Below are 19,658 nucleotides of genomic sequence, written 5' to 3' on the forward strand. Positions count from 1 at the left end.
CACCAATAACAAAATATGTACAATAGAAGTAAAACAAGAATGCAAGACAAATATAAATATGATGTTAATAGAAAAACTATTGCATAATAAAACGATTCCAACTATTTTTGTAATTTATTGACATCTTTAACCCGTTAGTAAATTAATTAGTTTGCTACTTTATAAGTATCTGATGTATATAAAAGTAACAAATTTCTTTCTTTCTATGTATTTATTAATAATGCATTTTTAAATATTTAGAAATTCATAATTTTTTATATTGAATGACATTATAAATATGTATATCATAATTATATTATGTATATATGTAAAATATGCGCGCGTGTGTGTAGATTGAGATATTCCCCCCCCCCACGGCCAATATGATATTGCACCCTTATGTTGGGCACAATATAACCCATTTACATAACTTTGCAACGTAAGGGAGCGGGGGTACATTCGAATCCCATAGTAAGCAATGTGTTTATGTTTTTTCTTTCGTTCATTTATATCGTCGGGTCAACAGTCAACACCCATCCTTATCATAAGCAGAAATGCAAAGTGACACGAATACAATTTTGATATCTAGAATGAGAAAGACCTGAGAATGGTGTGAAACATGCAAATTTCCATATAATTTCCCTCTGACACATTGACATGACGACGCCAAAAAAGGGTTTCAGGTAAAACGCAATGCTCAGTCGATCACTCCATTTCCCTCACCTCCCGATAAACATTTTCTTGCCTTCCGCTCCGATTTGTATGTCAGTAATAATTTTTTATAACGCATTTTTATTGCAACCAAAGCACAGGGATTAATTTATCTAAGCGTGTCTGTCCAATGTTAGTAAACTAAACATTAGAGAAAAATATATGTTGACTACTACCAACACTGCAGACGCTGCCAAAATCTTAGGTACCCTGGCTTCTTAGAACCATGTGTTTTGAACAGAAAAATGCAGAGTGGGATGAGCGCGGGAAGACCCAAACATATGGTGGGGGCTGATCGGAGCCAATGGGGATTGCCCTCCGAATTTCTAGGGTACCTAACAGAGGTAGCAGCTTTTGCTCGTGGAAATCGGCAGAAGCCACGGTGGATGGGGTGGGTGCGGGCAACACCGAAGGCACAATCGGGATCATTCGGGCAGACGTTCGGGACTGCCTGGAGGGCCAGGCTACTCGCGCAAGGCAGCAGCGTTCTCGGACTGAAGATAGAATTTCTGGCAGTGGAAGGGGTTTCGGAGAGACGATAGTTGAATTTTCATGCTCCGAGAAGGTGGGGAAATTATTTTTTTTTTCTTACGGTGTTGTGGATACGCAGTGCGTACCTTGCGTATCCAGAATTGGTCAACCTGAGGTTATTATAAGGAACTATTTCCTAGATGTTCATGTAACCGTTACAAAATTACAAATAAAATATATTCACAAGCTTAGATATACTAACAACGAAGAAATAAATTCAGAGTTAATTTTCAAATGTGTATAGAGTAATTCTAGAAGTACAGAGCTATATCAGAGTATTGAACTTCTTTTTGCAGGATAACGTTTACAATATTGACGCGACAGAATACTTAAAAATTGTTGTTTCAATCGAAATTAAGGGTGTGGTGTATTGGTTAGAGTTCTTGGAAGCATTGATTGTGGTCCCAGGTTCGATCCTCCTTAGGAGGTGTTCTTTTTTTAATTCTCCTTTTATTACAAACAAGAGCATGGTAACATTAATTGTAATAGCAGTGTATAGTAGCTACATTGTTCTGCAAATGGAATTTATAAAAAAAATAAACAAATAAATGAATTGACACACGTTCAAAGGGATATTTTCATGTATAAGATCGTGAATTATAATACTTTAACGATAATTGTGTACTGCTTCAAAGACACTCACAAATATTAATGAAATAACTATTTATATTTGTGACAATTCAGGACATACTAATTTTACCCCTTTTCCCCACTCTAGTTCAATGCAAGGATACCTCCGCAAATATCGAATGAGAAGTTCTCATCATATGCAATTCTCCATTAAATGTTTTCGCCGAGTCGTACTACCTTCGTTTTCTTTGTTACAAACAAGTATTGTTTGCACATTACATGTAGGAGGAGAGTTGCATCTACATTTCACATTGGTCAGCTCCTTCTACTTACTTTCAGGAGCGAAAGCTTGTAGTGTAGTGTTCAACGTTCAAGAGTGTCAATCTGATGGTCGTAGGTTCAAACCCTTCCGGTTGCAGAAAATTTTCGTAAGTTTTAGACCTATCCCATTGTGTTCATTGCCCACGCCGTGTGAAACGGAATGATTCAGTTTGGAATTAACGATGGGGTGACGGGAAATATTAAATTACAAAATCTCCATTTCAACGAACCGAGAAGTGGACAAAAATTGGATAATTCTTATAAATATTAAAATTACATTCATGTTTTTAGTGGTATAATTGCAGGTAAAATCAAAGATCTTACATGGAAGATTTTACCTTGCTCTGAACTAAGCCAAAAGGCATTTCGCACCGATTTAATACATTCTCCAATACATTTCAAAATGTTATTGAATGTTTCATGTCGATAATTTGACCAATGCATCAATTCTTGACTCTGAGACGATATTTTCTGCAACTACCTCTTCTCTTCAGTCCCTTCTGTTCTTCTCTTCTCCTTCTCCTTCTTCTCTCCCCTCCTTCTGCTCTGCTTTTATCTCATATCATCGCCTTCCCTACTTTTCTCGCATCTTATCTCCATCCCACTCATCTCCACTCCTCGTATCTCCTTTCCTGTCTTAGATTTCCGACTCCACGCACTTTTCTCCTCCTCTTTTCGTTCTTCTCTTTTTCTCTCCTTTACTCTACTCTCCACTCTTCTCTCATCTCGTTTTCCTTCTCTTTTCTCTTCTTTGCTCCATTTTCCTAATCTCTCCTAGAATATTTTTCCATTCTCCTCACTACATCTCTTCTCCTCGTCTATCGTCTCCTCTACTTTTCCTCTTCTCCTCTCGCTTTCTCTTTCTTCTGTTCTTTGTCACCTCTCGTTTTCTCTCACCTCTTATCCTTTCTGTAGACTCATCAGCGATGAAATGTTAGAAAACCTATTATTTTTCTTTGAGAAAGAATTTTGTCACTTGCGATATAATATTGATATTTTTAATACTTTTTATACACTAATACTTGTTTTTATTTTTTTCGCGTATTTTATAAATATTTATTGTGCATGTGGCAACCTTGAAATTGAGCCTAACTCTACACGCAACTCAACAACGCCTTGTGTATATTGGGTTGCCTAGTTTAAAATGTCGTTGTCCTAAAACTTTTGAGAGACACTGTACATAGCACCACGCCATGAAGGCATGTAGGGGGTGTGGGGGTAAAGCCCCACACTTTCTGATCCGGTCGTGAGTGGAGGTGATGTGATCAGCATCACGCCCCTGACCGCGTTTACCTCCCAAGGTTTCCCCCAGGTACCCATGTTATTCGATGCTGGGTGGGCGCCGGGGCCGCTTCCGGAGGCAAGAAAATTTTTAGACTCAACTTTTTGCAAACTGAAAACAATATTTCTTTAATAGAGCGCAAATAATTTCATGGGGCGCCAAGCCATCTACTCTTATTACAGCTTTTTTTAATTAGATCATTTGGCCGGCACCCAAAGCCGCCCCCCCCCCCCCCCGCCCTTTCTCTCCGCCAACAGATATGGCTCTAAGGAAAGCAAGTATTGCGAGGGAAGCGAGCAACAAAATTTTAGAAATGTATTTTTATTTGCATCAAATTTGAAATTGAGGTGGGCAATTGCCCGTCTGTGCCTCCCTGCAGGTGCCCTTGGCCGTCAATGTTTGCTTTCTGTCCAAGGTTGGGCGGAATGCCCGCCCTGCTCTCCTGTGGTTGCGCCACTGGGCACCATGTACAGTCACGGACACTTCTGAGTTGTAAACGATCCCATTACCTCTACAGCTCACCGCTCACGAGAAGATACCCAAACGAGGGTAGACGGGGAGCGGGTGTGAAGCAAAGGATCGGCCCATTTGTAGATTTTAGGGGTAGCAGAAAGCCTTCTGCTGCAGCTTTTCGAAGTGCGTGGGAGTTGATTTGCGTCAATCACAGCGCAGCAACAGTTTGCTGCTTTTCTTTCAGTGGCCAGAATACTTTTGTATTGCTTATCCTGTCCATTATTTAGACTGTATTTCAAAGAAGTTTTAAAAGAATATACGGCAAAGACTTTAGGGTTACCAGTTGACAAACTAAGGCATTTTTAGATTGCAAAATGTTGTTAACTTTAGACGAAGACACATGTTTTGTGCTTACTGGTGTTTTGGTGGGCTTATAGATCACCCCCCCCCCCTGTAAAATAATTTTACACCGTTTCCGTATAACTAATAATAGGCCTCATTGTAGGCAAATGTCTTAATATTCTAATATTTATTCACTATGCTCCTAATATTATACGGTTGTGAAGCTTGGTCTCTTACTTTAAAAGAATAACATAAATTGACATTCTGCCTCGGAGTTTTTTCTTTCCAGGCCTAAAGTCAGGAAACCGTTTTTGTAAGACGTCACTAACAACGCATTTGCATTTTGGCATGGTTCAGATCGCTGATCGACAGAACTTCCCTTCTCCACTGCCATGTAACAACTAAGAGTACGGCAGTTAAAAAATACTGTTTATTTCTTAATTCTGTCATGAAACTCAAATCAAAGTAAGCCGCTGCGAATTGCATATTCTTACCTATTGTTAGAAACTTGCTGCTCACCAAGAGCCGCGGTAGATGTCACAAATGCTTTGAAATCAAAACCTCACGCGGCGCGGCGGTGACAACAGAAGAGACGCAAAGGTCCAACAATTTTTCTTTGTTGCAAGAAAAGTTAATTTCTTTGCGCTTGCAATTGAGAGTGTTGTATTTCTTTACTTTGAAATTGAAAACGGAAACAATATTAACAATGTTTACAAATAACATTTTGTTACTAATCTTGAAGTTAAGCAGTTGTCTATTCGCGATTAAAATTACCACCTGAGCGCTAGTGTCGCTTCCAATATGGCCGCTCTAAGTAGGATAGATCTTTGTTTACATTCAGCAGTAGCACAAAAGAGCAGCGTGTTGTCATGACTGGTATGGTAGAAAACGTTTAAATTACGCATTATTTTTAAATATTGCGAATGCGATGTGAATTCCAGGTACTCTAACAAACGTGAAGCTGTACTGAGAACGAAGCATTTAATTATGATAAGCAAAAATAACACGGAAAATGCAGACGAAACTATGTATACGCACTGGTTGTCCAAAGCAGTGCTGTATCATCTGCACGTCATGTAACTGGGGTTCTCGGAAATTATTTGAAAATAAAGGAATTGAAATTGACCTGTACTTGAAAAGCTGGGACAGGAGAAAATTGCGAACATATCGTTGCAGTTCTTTCTCGAAAGAGAAAGGCTGGTTTAATAATAATATTCACGATTTCATGACCAGGCTATACTCACTGAAGAAGGACATCGTACTGAATGAAACAGTAACATTAGCATATCCATTTTTTTTCTGGTTACATTTGACATTAATTCATTCTCAAACTATTTTCATCTTCCCTCTTAATCGACTTGCACCTGTTCCAAATTTCACACATACGTAACACCGGTAATACATGGACGCATTGGTTAAGACGCTTCATGATTTTTCGAAAAAAAAAAGCTTTATTTATAAAGTACAATTTAAAACTTTACTTTCATGGAAATATATATTTATCTCGCGATAAATAAAGTAAGCAGACTCGTGCATTCTACGTAATTTCCTTGCCGAATTACAGTGTTATATCCCCCATACCAATCTTCTGTCAATTACGTTTTCCCTGATTTATTAACAAATTTCATTTTGTTGATTCCACGGGGTGGAAACACATGAAAACTTTTAATTTGTTCTGACCCATAAAACTATTTAGAGCAAAAAAAAAAAAAAAAAAAAAACCTGAACAGTAGACCTTACTTTCTCGCATATTCACCATGCTTTAAACGACTTCAACACAACGTATCCTACTTAGAGTACTTCTTGAAAATCCCGGCAGATGGCATATCGGTTAATTTTAATCGCGAATACCACAAAAAATAGGATATTTCCAAATTTTCCAAAAAACCCGCCCGGAGCATTTTTAGTAGCCGAAAAACAGGATTTGTCCGGGTAAAAGAGAACTTCTGGTAACCCTAAACGACTTGCGTCGCTGGACCGATTGCAGCGAGCCCACATCTGTTTTCCACTCAGGGTGCACACCCCCGACCCTAATAGTGGAGTCGCCTGCTGCTACGTCACTTTACTTCCGTCAGGGATCTTCTCCTGAGCGGTCAGCTGTACATGTATGGTATCGTTACAACCCAGACGTGTCGTGACTGTCATGGACGTCCGCAGGATTTTTTCCAGGGAGGGGCAAGGAAGGTATTATTTTTCCAGGGGGGGCAAACGAAGGCAAATTTTCCCCAAAAATAGTGTTGTTCCCTAAAAACCATTGCTTAAATTTGAATTTATGGTGTTCATGCAATAATTAACACATATTATTGTGGCTAAAATGAAATTATATTTGTGAATTATATATTTTTTGGTGGCCCCCCTTTCCCTCCCTTCTGGACGCCCATGGTGACTGTACATAACTAACAGAGGGGCATTGTGCTTTCGAAGTAATCTCTCAAGTATTTTATGACCAGAAGGATGTCAATGTAATGTAAACACTACAGTTTTCGTAATTTCTCGAGAATTATGTTAATATTTTTTAATTGACAGATTTCGAAACACAAATAACTGAGATATTTGATCCCGAAGTAAGAAAACCTGCTATTTCTTAGTACTTTCGCCGCTTTTTATTAGTAAAAATCCTTTTTATGCACTTAGTGTGCATATAGAGAAAATAACTATCAGTCCCAAACCTAATGAATGCAACATTGGAGGTACCTTGGGTAATGCCGTCAGGAACATGGATTTTCTAAAATCTGACTTGGCATGGCAACAGTTGAACAGTACGAGGAAGTGATTGGAGGAGCGGGTTCAGATTTGTTCAGCGCAAAAAAGAAGTTACTTTATAAGAAGTGATAACATATTTCCGCTACTGTTTTATGGTTTGAACATTTATAACATTACATTGTCCGAATTCTCTTGTGTCTTTCTTATCAAGTATGGACGGAAGAAGCTTTGTAAGTATTTGAATATTATAAATTATAATTATTATTTCTTTAGGTTTGCCAAGTGCATATGGAGAGAAACTATTTTTTTATTTGACATTCTCCATGCCCTTTAATGAAGGGTGTAGAGAAGAAAATGGTACCAGTTAGATAAGTCGGAGACACATTCAACTCGTTTTTTTTAAAATAAAAATCATTTCTACTTACCTCATATGCATAGCAGAACATTTTTCGGTTAATATGCGATATCGCCCGGACGGATTTCTTCAAATTTACAGGAGAAAGTACTTACTGAAATGAGTTTCTTTAGCATTCTGGACGTTCTTGGAGGTATTTTCTTTCACGGAAAGTAAAAACTTCGTAGTTTAATGCTGCCGAACAAGAATTAATCACTTTTTACGTAAGAAATTGGCATTGCCTGCCACATTATGCCGTTGTTTCATTGTGTGTGTGCAGATGGCGAGAGCGTTGAAAGTCACGCGATCTCTGCAGTGTTTCCAAAAGTGCCTTCTTTTTACGAAAATTTCGGTAACACTTTACTATACCGGAGACGGATTTCTTCAAATTTACAGGAGAAAGTACTTACGCAAATCATTTTCTGTAGCGTTGTTGATGTTCGAGAATGTAGTTTTGATCCATTTTAATGCGAATGCATGTGGTTTTCTACGAAAATCTATTTCTGATGCGTTATTGCTGCTGCCGCCACGATGTTGTCCATATATGCTAAATTGAACGAAAGGAGTGCAAATGGAACCTAATCTAACAGGCCTAACCTAACCTAGTAGGCATACCTCGTCCCCGTGATGGTTCGTGGGGCTAACGTCAATGGTTTTTGGACCCGTGGATGGTTTGTGGGAAATAAGGAACAACAGTAAGTACTCGTTAATGTAAGAAATAGACATTATTTTCGTTATAACTTCATTATTTCACCTAAAGAAATGTTCCGCAATGCAGAAGAGTACGTTAGCAATGTAAAAAATTCCGAAAAAAATCATTGATAGGTGTCTCCGGTATAGTAAAGTAGTACCAAAATTTCTATTTTTAACTATGTTCGCGGCGCTTTTTTTTTTCGATGAATTTAGGGGTGAAATGAGTGCTAATGGAACCTAACCTAACAGGCCTAACCTAACCTTGTGTGAATGGTTTGTGGGGCTAGCCGTGGATGGTTTTTGGGGCTAACGTCAATGGTCTGTGGGGTTACCCATGGATGGATTTTGGGGCTAACGTCAATGGTTTGTGGGGCTACCCGTGGATGGTTTTTGGGGCTAACGTGCATGGTTTGTGGAGGTAAACATGAAAAAAAAAATCGAAATAGTACGTAATTTTCCATCATGAAGGTTTGAAAGACTGCTTGCGCACTGAAAATCGACAAAACACAAGCTGGCACGTCATGTTGCGCGATGATCCATTACGAGTGCACGCCATATTGTCTATTACAGAAGCGGAACAAGTAAGACAAATAATCAATCTTAATATGAAAAGTTGACACTATTTTATGGAAAAAGCCATAATTTCATCTTAAAGAATGTTCCGCAAGGCAAAATAGGTAAGTACCATTGGTAAAATTAAGGAAATAAATGGGTGAAAGGTGTCTGGGCGTTATCGCATATTTACCCATTTTTCAACGTGGGGATCACTTTTTTTCCATGAAAAACACGTTAGCCTATTTTTAACATTATAATTCTCTATTTGTCGTTGCTAAATCGGCGGCCAAATATTGACTCACGTTGTCTGTCGTCAGCTGATATGCAGTTTTGTCAGCTATAAATGCTGCACAAGCTATTCACAAAACGTTTTGATTCGAAAATTGTTCCTCAAACCATTGACGGAAGGTTAGGTTAGGAAAATTTAGAAAAATAAATTTCAACAAAAAAAATTAACTTTCACTACACTTAAATGTATTGCATGCTATGAACCTATAAATGCTGCACAAGCTATTCACAAAACGTTTTTATTCGAAAATTGATCCACAATCCATTCACGTAAGGTTAGGTTAGGTTCAGTTAGGTTAGGAAAATTTAGAAAAATAAATTTCAACAAAAAAAAAATTAACATCTTGTCAAACTACCACGTGGTTGCTACACTGACAGGGGGTTACATAACCGAACGCACGGAACATTTGATTCACGTAGTTGACAGCAATGGTGGCACGAGCTATCGTGCAACGGAGATGCATGAATGCCGAAAAATACCTTACTTACAGGCCAAATAAGTTGCACGATTCGAAAAAACAATTTCCCCAGTTTCAGAAAGTCCACAAGAACGCAATTCCGTAAGCACTTTTTCGTCTTTTCTCTTGTAAATTTGAAGAAATCAGTCTCCGGCTTATCTAATCGTTATCAAGAAAATAAATAAATAAATGCCATTTTCCCAAGAGGTACAGATATTTGAAAGGTTACCGATCAAAAAAAAGATATACATTATTACTGAAATCTACGTGTAATAATAAATGTGACTGTTTAATTCCGAATTTATCATGGATCACAGGTTATTTTTTACATGATTTGATTGCTAATTATGTCTGTTAACACGCACTTCAGTATCTTAGTGAATTACTTACTGCAAGTTTTCCGGAGAACAGTTTATCCTTTCGACATACTCCTATGTGGTTCTTTGTTTCTGAGCAGCAATTCGTTTACTGTTGGCTTCGATATGGACTGTTATTGCAATCTTCAGATGGGTGGGGTGTATAGGGATAAATCTTGCTAAATGCTCTTTCATTGTCTCGAGAACAAAACCCCCATTGAACCTCGACTGAAAATCCACTAAAACTTGTGTGGGAGCGTATTGACAATATAGAGAAAGTCTCCGATTTTGTTAATTTTCGGTATACTAACTAATTTCGGCCTCCTAATCACGAATCTGTTGTAAAAAACCGGGGGTCACATCTGGAAGTTTGAAAAAAAGCCGATTGAATTTTTTATATATATATATAGGTGTATATGCGTAGTTTTACGAACGAAAATGTAATCTCCTGTCATTGTTTCTAACCATGCCTTTGTTTTACAAGAAAATGATTTAACTTGTTCAATTTTAGTGCGAACCCTATTTTTTCGATCAATTTAGGGGTGAAATGAATGCTAATGGAACCTAACCTAACAGGCCTAACCTAACCTAATGTGAATGGTTCGTGTAGCTACCCATGGATGGTTTTTGGGGCTAACGTCAATGGTTTGTGGGGCTACCCGTGGATGGTTTTTGGGGCTACCCGTGGATGGTTTTTGGGGCTACCTGTGGATGGTTTTTGGGGCTACCCGTGGATGGTTTTTGGGGCTAACGAACAATGTTTCATTAAAATGTACAATTTCCAGACGTGACCCCCAGTTTTTTACAACAGATTCGCGATTAGGAGGCCAAAATTAGTTAGTATACCGAAAATTAACAAAATTACAGACTTTCTCTATATTGTCAATTCTTACCCTTGTGTGCGAGTAGATCGGAGACCAAGAACTCTTGCTCGTGTAAGCTACATTTCAAATAATAATTTCTCTGGTAAATAACACTACGCAACAAATTTTGGGCGACTTTTTATTTGATTGGTAACACTTCCGTTTGGTCAAAGCGGATTTCTTCATTTGGTAAAACTATCATATGCATTAAATCGCTCTAACTCGTTCATTCTCTACTTTTTTACATTCGTACTTGCCTATTATGAATTGCGAAACATTGTTTAACAAGGGATTTCGCTTTTTTTTTTTAACGAAATTAGTATGTATTGTCGACATATCGAGTAATTATTGTTCGTTCTTTTCTCGCTTCCTGAACGCGCAAAATTTCGGGCAAATCTTTACTAGCGTTGTGTTTCAAACGGCAAGGCAGTGTTTCAACCTTCTTAACAGAAAAATTTGCGCATAGCCCCAAAAACCATTCTGGATCGTATAACCATCCACGAATAGCCCCAAAAACCATTCACGATAGCCCCACGCACCATCACGGTAAGGTTAGGCTGCTTTAGGTTGGGCAATATAGTGGAAAAACTGTGTTTGGAAACACTTTCCGGGGATTACGTCATCAGATGCTCGCAACATCCGGTTCAAGTACATGGATGGAAATGCAAGCAACAGCTTTCGTGCATCGGAGGGACATTATTATAGAAAAATACATGATTTAGCAGCCAAATACATTGAAAAATGCAAGAAAACACTTCTACGACCTTCCGAAATTCCACAGAAACTCAATTCCGTAAGTACTTTCTCCTGTAAATTTGAAGAAATCCATTTCCCGGATATGACATGTTTACAGAAGAAACTACTTACGCAAATCATTTTCTGTAGCATTGTTGAAGTTCCCGAATGTATTTTCTTTCATCGTTTGATCTTTTTTAGCGATAATTCATGGGTTTATGTATAAAAATATCGCAATTGCCGTTGCTTCCATGTACGAACCGGATGTTCCGTGCACTTGATGACGTAATGTCACTGTTTCCAACCACCCCGTGTTTTTTCGAGAAGATGACGTGACCCCAAATTTTAGCTATGCTTTCCTAACCTAATCTTACCGTGAATGGTTTGTGGGGTTACCCTGGAAAAAATAGAAAATTAATAACACGGAAGTAGGCATTTTTTGGTTTAGAAGGTTGGAAACGCTGCATCACTCAACAAAACACAAGCACAACACGCAATGATCCAGAACGCTCACGCCATATTGTGTCTCATACAAGCAAAGAAAACGAACAAGAACAATTACTCGTAATATGAAAAATTGAAATTATTTATTCGTGAGAAATTCATAATTACACCTTATATGTAGAATGCTCCGCAATGCAGAATAATTAAGTAGCAATCTTAAAAAGGACGAAATTAATGGGTTATAGGTGTTTTGACTAAATGGAAGTAGTACCATTTGATTTTTATGGTGTTTTTTATTGCATTTGGTTTTAATAATGATATACATAATATAAATTTTCCTGTAATGTCGAAATTGGAGCGAATGTAGAATATAGAGAATATCTCCAATTTCGTTAATAGTTGGTATAATAACTAAATTTGGCTTTCTAATCACAAATCTGTTGTTAAAATGCGGGGGTCACGTCTGGAAATCGTGAAAACAGCTGATGTAAGTTGAGATTTTTTTTTATATAGCTGTATCGCATTGTTTTACGAACAAAATTTTAACTAAGCTTGCCTAACCTATCCTAACCTTACCGGAAATGGTTCTTGGAGCTATCCGTGAATGAAATAATAAATATACTCCGTAGTATGACAACAATTAAATGGGGTGGCCACCCCAAAATTTTACTTCTATTTTACAGGAATTGTTTTCAATCAAACTTTGAGTATCCAGCCTTTAATTATGAGGGTGCAAAAGTAAGTCTTTTAGACAAAATAGACATACTACAGAGAAAAGCTTTGAGGACCTGCTTAAGTATCATGCACTCCTGTCCTAATGTCAGTGTATATATGGAAAGCAAAGAAACTAGTTTGACATAGATGGATCCAATTAACAATAAAATTTCTGCTCAAAACTTGGGAAAATCATACGCATCCATTCAATAAATTGTTCGAAATACAAAAACAATGGACAGAAGCTAAAGTCATAGATCCTAAACATACATTCTTTTATTTTGCATATTGCCCCCGGAAACCCGTGCAAAGTCTTTCACCTCCCAACATCCTTTAATTTATCAATTAGACATACCCTACATACTCAATGCAACATCCATTTCAGGGATCTAGGAAGGCAACACATATAAAGCTCTCACATATGCTATCCATAATAATTACACAAAAATTCTTATCATAACAGATGCTTTAAGCGTATTGATGGCGCTGAGTTCCTCAGATTTGTAAACATCCTTTATTTATCATCCTTATAATCCAACAAACCCAGTATGCTAATGGAAGAAATATCAATGTTCAGTTTAGTTATGTAAAGGCTCACCAAGTAAATACGGGAAATGAACGTGTGGACTTATATGCGAAAGCTGCCCGATCATCGGAATCTACCTCACTTGCGAGACTTCCATACACAGATCTTCTCCAAAGAGTTAAATATAAACTTCAAGATAAATGGAAACAGTGGTGTATGGAACAATTTCAATCCGCGGGCAATACATATAAATGGTTTGCAGAACATTCACAAAATAATCCTTGGTACTACTCATATAATCTTCCAAGATCAGTTATTATTTTTATAATACGTCTACATACAGGTCATGTTCGCACTAATGATCATCAAACACGATTACATATTACAACAAAACAAGCCTGCACATGTGGAGAAGTTAATCATGATGCCACACATCTTTTTACAATGTCCTAATTTCGACAGAGAACGAGACAAATTATATAATGGTTTGCGTCGCCATGGAGTTCCATTCCCTACATCTCTAATTGCCCTGATTACGGATCCCATTCCTCCCACTGTATGGCTTGTTTATGGATATGCAAGAAGATGTAATTTGACGATCTAACAAACAATATATATATATATATATATGTATGTGTGTGTGTGTGTGTTTTCTTTCTTGTGAAAAATAAGTGCATAGTGAACTAAATATATTTTGCAAAAACTCAGAAAGATGACTAAAATCGACTAACAGTTGATAGGGTCAGAAAAAAAAGAAGAATTCTTACCCTAACCTTACCGGAAAAAGTTTCGTGGCGATATCAGTTAAATCTTTTCCCAATGAGCACATATTGTAACAAAATATAAGTTTTGTAGCACTAGCTTCCTCACTGCACAATTTCCACTTCAGATTGACCTTCTGCAAGTCCGGACCTATACCCTTTGGACTACAAATTGTGGTCCAAGCTTCAGGAGATTGCTTGTAAGAAGAGACATCCCAATATTGAAAGTTTAAAGCGGTCGGTCTGTTCTGAAGGCAGTTGCTCATTTTCCAGTCGATGTGTTGCGTAATTCAATTGATGCGTGGCCACAAAGACTTACGGAATGTGTGCGTGCTAAGGGTGGCCATTATGAATATTGATTTGTGATTTTGATTTGTCATGCATCCATGTCAGTAATGTTATTAGGATATTAAAATATCTCAGCATTTTGTGTCAATTTACTTAAAACTTTGTGACAGTATTTATGGTAAGACTAGGTATGATGGAAGTTAAAAATGTGATGGACCACTGGAAACATAACCACCCAGAATTAGGTCGATACCTACTACAACTATCGAATAGGAATATTCCGAAAAGTCCCTCTGTGGGAAAAATCTTTACATTCACTCCAAGAGTTGAGGTTAACAGCAACTCGACACTGCTACATATTCCTACATTACGATCTCTTCAATATCATTTTTAAAAACCGTCCTTAAGAGCCCGTATCACCGCTGGTGATGATACCTAAAATATAGGTTCTTGCGTCGACGTTCTGTGCTCGAACAGTCAAGTGTGTCGCATTTAAATTTTACTGAGTTAAAGATCAAATATGAAATTTGTTATGTCGTTAAGCCTTTTTTTAAATACATTATTTATTACGTAGTTTTCCTTACCTCAATTTCGTAAAATTCACTTGCTCGCCAAATGTATGTAATAACTTAAATCAACATTTTAAAGCACAAGAAAGCTTCAACTGTTCTTCTACAGCAAATAAATGAAACTGATCTTACATAATTTTCTTTAGAATGTCTGTAGTTTTTCGACGTACAGAGCAATGTATGTAAATTTTAACTTCGACTTTTCTAAGCTGGTCGCGCTAGCCGTTTCCCCCTCTGTACCGCTGGCGCTCCTATTGAACCCCCCCGCTCCCCTTCTCACTCCTCGGCTGTCCCTTTTTTCTTTCACAATCGGCTTTCCCTTCCTTAAGTGGCAAGAAAACCGCATGCTGAGAGCTAGGAAAAGAAAAAGAAGGCAGGGAAAGGTTTTGGGGGAGAATCAATGGTTTGGGCGATGCTTGTAAACAGTTCTTCACTACGCGATATCCTAATATTAAATCACGATGGGTTTGTAGTGCAATGACGACAGTGAAGGACGGTGGATTACCCCAGTATATTGTTCACAAATGGGAAGGGCTGATTGCACAGACTGAAGTACACCTTTACAAAAGGTTTGCCCGCGAAAGAAAAATTGTGCCAAATTATAACTTTTTTTGTGAGAACACAATAGTCCATTACCAAGGGATTTTTTTAGGGGGAAGGTGACTAGGTAAATATTGTGTAAATTCTATCTGGTGGTGGATTATCAACCAGTCACGCAAATGAATGACTTTTTAGCTGTCGATCATAAATAAGTTCAATGAACGTTCATTGTCAGTTTGATATTTCTGAGGGTCAATGGTAAAAAATACTTGATGATCTGTTATGGAAATAGTGCTATTTTTAAACATTTTGAACGTCCGTTCAATTTAATTTCGATTTGACTCCTTTCATGATTTGTAAGTAGGGGGATAAAACATATTTACTTAATACTTGACTGCGTTATTTTTTCACCAATTACATATATATTGTAGAGATATGGAGACCATTAAACCGAGAAAACCTCGTCATGTTAATATTCACACTTGTTTATTTCCTGAACTTGTCCGACCAGCGAGTGATCCCAAGAATGCGCTAGCTTGTAACTTCCGTAAAAACCAGGAACTGGAAAGGCAAACGCGTGGATCTAAACAGGATCTACCGCGTTTGAAAGGTTTAACAACCTTTCGAAGCCTAGAATAATAAAAGCAAGCTCCTACCCGGAGCTAGCTCTCTTTTGGATTCTGACACTCATCGACGCTACATGGATACTAGTCCGATTACTTAAACAACACTTTACACTGCTGAACTACGACGATGGAACACGGAGTTACCGCTGCCTAGCATGCTACAAGGCGCAAGGGATCGCTTGGCTTGGTGAACTGAGGGTCGCTGGATAGAACCTTGGAACTGTCACGATTCGGTCTGCGAGAAGCATTAGGACAAGACACCACACACATCTACCAGGTATGAACAAGCGTGAATAACCTTTTACACCAACTTTCCATATCTCTACCCTCCTACGGAGCAGGTTCAGCCATCAGATATTATTAAGCTCTACCTAAATGTTTAAATGAAACTTCCCTGTGACCTCAGAGCCCAGGTAAAACGGGCTTACAACATGGTGGAGTTGCTTCAGGCCCTTTTTGCAATTAAGTACCCTCCTGTACGAATTGCTTTACATTAAATTATTCTCTCCCCCCTCCCTCCCACTTTGGGAGCATTTTTAAAGTAATTTTTAGTAATTCCAACTCATACTCCCACAGTACGCTTAAGATGCGTCAGACCTAGTGACAATTTTGTGTATTACCCTATGGAAAACAACCCCTCTTTTTCTTTTATGCCGAGCCCCCCCCCTTTTTCAACAAAATCTAGTTCTTCTGCATAACATGTATTCAAGCATCATTCACACAGGAATGAGAACACTTGCTTATACTTATTTGACCAGCGATATATTAATGACATAAATAACTGTATACCCATACTTTCATTTGTTCTTTGGTCAGCACGACGAACCTTCGTTTATGAATACGTCACAGATAGCGTTGCACGAACACCTAGATTCCTCCCTCGACCAAATCATAGAGTTAGCAACTGCAATCACGGCAAATCCAATAAATTCACGACCTTTAACCCCAATTCCCTCCCCTCCACTAACACGGTTAAGGTCTGCTAATAGAAATTACCCTCAATTTGTCCTTGGACTACAAACACCCAACAAAAACCAACCCCAGCCCTTAGCGAGTACCCCAGCTCCCGTTTCAACTTCCTCTAACACTGTTAATAATTCTGGTAACGTAGCTGTAGAAATTCCCACGACTAACATGGCTACCCCAATTCCAACTGCGTTATACCCGGCACCATTTAGCGGAAATGACCCTAAGCACATTGACTCATTTTTCCTCAAGTTCCAAAATGTAGCACACGCCGCAGGATGGTCGGAAGCTAAGCGTAAAGAGATGTTACCTTTATTTTTGACGGACACCGCTTTAACTTATGTTCATGACATACAGAAACGACCCAATTTTGTAGACTTGGCATACACCCATATCAAAGACGAGCTAAGTACGCTATTTAAGGGATCATACTTGTCAGCAGATCCTGTACAGATAATACTCCAAAGAAAACAGGTGGTAACCTAACCCATTCACACCTACGTTATTGCTAAAAAAGCATTAGTCCAGCAATACTTCCCGAACGCCACTGAAGAACAAACTCTCTCTTATATCATCACGGGACTGCGAGCCAAATACATTGGCTGTTTAACCAACAAGCATTTTGCTAGAACAGAAGAATTAATTGCCCACCTACAGAATTTCGAACGCCAGCAGTCATTAATTAATTCCCGTATGTTGGAAGAGAAATTGGAAATTGATCAGGCAATCGTTCAGGCGAGCTTGCCCCAGACATTCACCCCGTCACCACTTCACAGCTGTTCGCATGCACAGGTCTATTCCCCCCTCCCCAGTCATTCTCACAACCCAGCTCAGCAGTTTGTGTCATACAACCAGTGTTCATCTCCTTCTCTCCCACCATTGACACATCAAGTCCAAAGTCTACAGTCCAATCCGGCTCTCGTAAATAATTCCCACACAATGTATCAAGGAATGTATCATATACCGAGTTCTGATAATGTCCGCTGTGCGGCGACACCAGCCGTACCCAGAGTAGAACACGCTCCAAATGCCGCCTCTGGTGATGAAATAAACAAACTCTCGTCACAAATGTCGAGCATGTCTCTCTTTTCGAACGAAGAGATGAACGCGAGTTCTCTCTTCAATCTTTGCTCAAATGTGCTGGAATTTGCGAAAACGGCTAATCAAAACGCACATAACAGGTTTCAACAAGGGGAATAATAAGTCCTCTTCCTACAGAAATAATAATAATTCTAGAGCTAATCACAGAGGTAATTATAGATCGAACTCACGAGGCCAATTCAGAGCTAATGGTAACAAGAGGTTTCAACGTCGAGATCAGGCTAATCGCGACGATGCAAATACCTCAGCCTGTAAGTTCTGTGGTCGTTATAATCACGAGAGCGACAACTGCTTTTACAAGCCACAACGAGACAGTGTTTTAAACTAAAATCGTCTTCGACTTGCAGGAACGAAATCGAAGATAATACCAGATTAGATAAAGTTCCTATAATTGAGAGAAATGGCCTATACTTTATTAATAGTAGCATACAAGGTGTAACGTTTGCATTATTTTTGCTTTACAAACATTACACATTCAAAAAAAATGAAGAAAAAGCGACGTTCCCTTTTTTTTAGCCATCGGAGCTCGTTTTACCTCACGATGACTTCTTGTGCTGCCTCAAGCGGCGATTTCTGAAACCACTGGTCAGCTCGTAAAATACGCTGCTTCAGTCAGTCGGCGTGTGCGTTTCGCCTCTCTCAGCTACTTCCTACTATCGCTCCGAACGGCAGGTGCCTGTCCTTGGGCACGACGTCCAACCCGTCATCGGCAAGATGTACAACTCCTCCAGAGCTTCCTGAAGTGAAAGCTGCCACTCCAACCGTTAATAAGCCGGAGCTTGTTGAATGAGTATAGCGGAAGGAAGACGTGGACCTTTGTGTGTATTGAACGTTAGTGGAGGTATGTACAAAAACTATCTTTTGACCGTGATGTGCAAATGGTGATTACATCTTGCGATCCTGCCGTTCGCTGTCAACATTTTGATAATTCAGTTTGAACTTTACGGAAATTTGAGTAACGAATTCTAGAAAATAAACAGTGCTTCTACTTCGGTCGTCCCCCCCCTCCCCTTTTTGGCTTTGTGCGTTACTCTCGATGAACTTTTAGTTATGTGTTTGAAACCAACGTATGTATTGGTGAGTGGGCGTTAAATACAAAAAAGGGGTGTAAAGGAAAGAAGGCGAGCGTACGCACGCATGAACTTGCCCTATATTGCCGACGCGTTTAATAATCTGATACTTTCAAAAAAAAAAGGCTTACGCTAAACGTGACTAGCTGCATAATTGAACTAATTAACAAAGTCTATCCGCGCATGGCCAGCATTTGAAGATTGACAGTGAAGTGTTCCCTTTTTGATTGCCCGATGTTGCTGTCGGCGGAGTCGAATGCACGCATGTGCGCTTTTGATTAGAAAACAACGACTCTTACTGTCTTATCCCAATTCACTATCTCGTAGTTAATAATCTACCTGTCCTCCTTTCGGTAGCACTAATTGATTAAGTATAAAAAGAGAGGCATTGAAGTTAACCTTAAAGAACAACCATTTGATTAAGCATAAAAAGAGAGGCTGTCGATTAAATATAAAGAGAGGCATTTGATTAAGCATAAAGAGAGGCATTTGATTAAGTATAAAAGAGAGGCATTTGATTAAGTGTAAAAGAGAGGCATTTTTGGGGTTTAAACAAAACAAATAGCGGTACGCTATTTTTGCAAATTGTACTTTCGAGGTGATTTAGAGACACGAATTGGTACACGCCAACCAGCGTGGTGTCTCTCCCCACCAAAGAATAAGGTTGTGATTTAAACTGTATTTTAGGTGCATGCTCGTGGTTTGTTAACAAAAAAAAAAATGGAAAGTTACGCGAGAAGATTAAAATAGCGCGCAGGACGCGCAGGTTATTGTTAATGTCACATTGATTGTTAAATTGCTCCCAACTCTAGTCTTTTT

At 38.7% G+C, this 19,658-nt stretch overlaps 1 protein-coding gene across 1 annotated transcript in view; it reads left to right on the plus strand.

Annotated features, from left to right (window-relative positions):
• The first annotated feature begins 6,939 nt into the window (after positions 1–6,939).
• LOC146000257 (uncharacterized) overlaps positions 6,940–19,658 on the plus strand; it is a 39,526-nt gene continuing 26,807 nt past the window's right edge. Inside the window, exon 1 of the mRNA XM_083137705.1 lies at positions 6,940–7,122. Coding sequence (XP_082993831.1) covers positions 7,105–7,122 — 18 coding nt within the window. The 5' untranslated portion in view covers positions 6,940–7,104. The remainder of the gene's footprint in view (positions 7,123–19,658) is intronic.

Source organism: Lepisma saccharinum, chromosome 16 (assembly GCF_977018435.1).
Source record: "Lepisma saccharinum chromosome 16, izLepSacc3.1, whole genome shotgun sequence".
NCBI classification, from domain to species: domain Eukaryota; kingdom Metazoa; phylum Arthropoda; class Insecta; order Zygentoma; family Lepismatidae; genus Lepisma; species Lepisma saccharinum.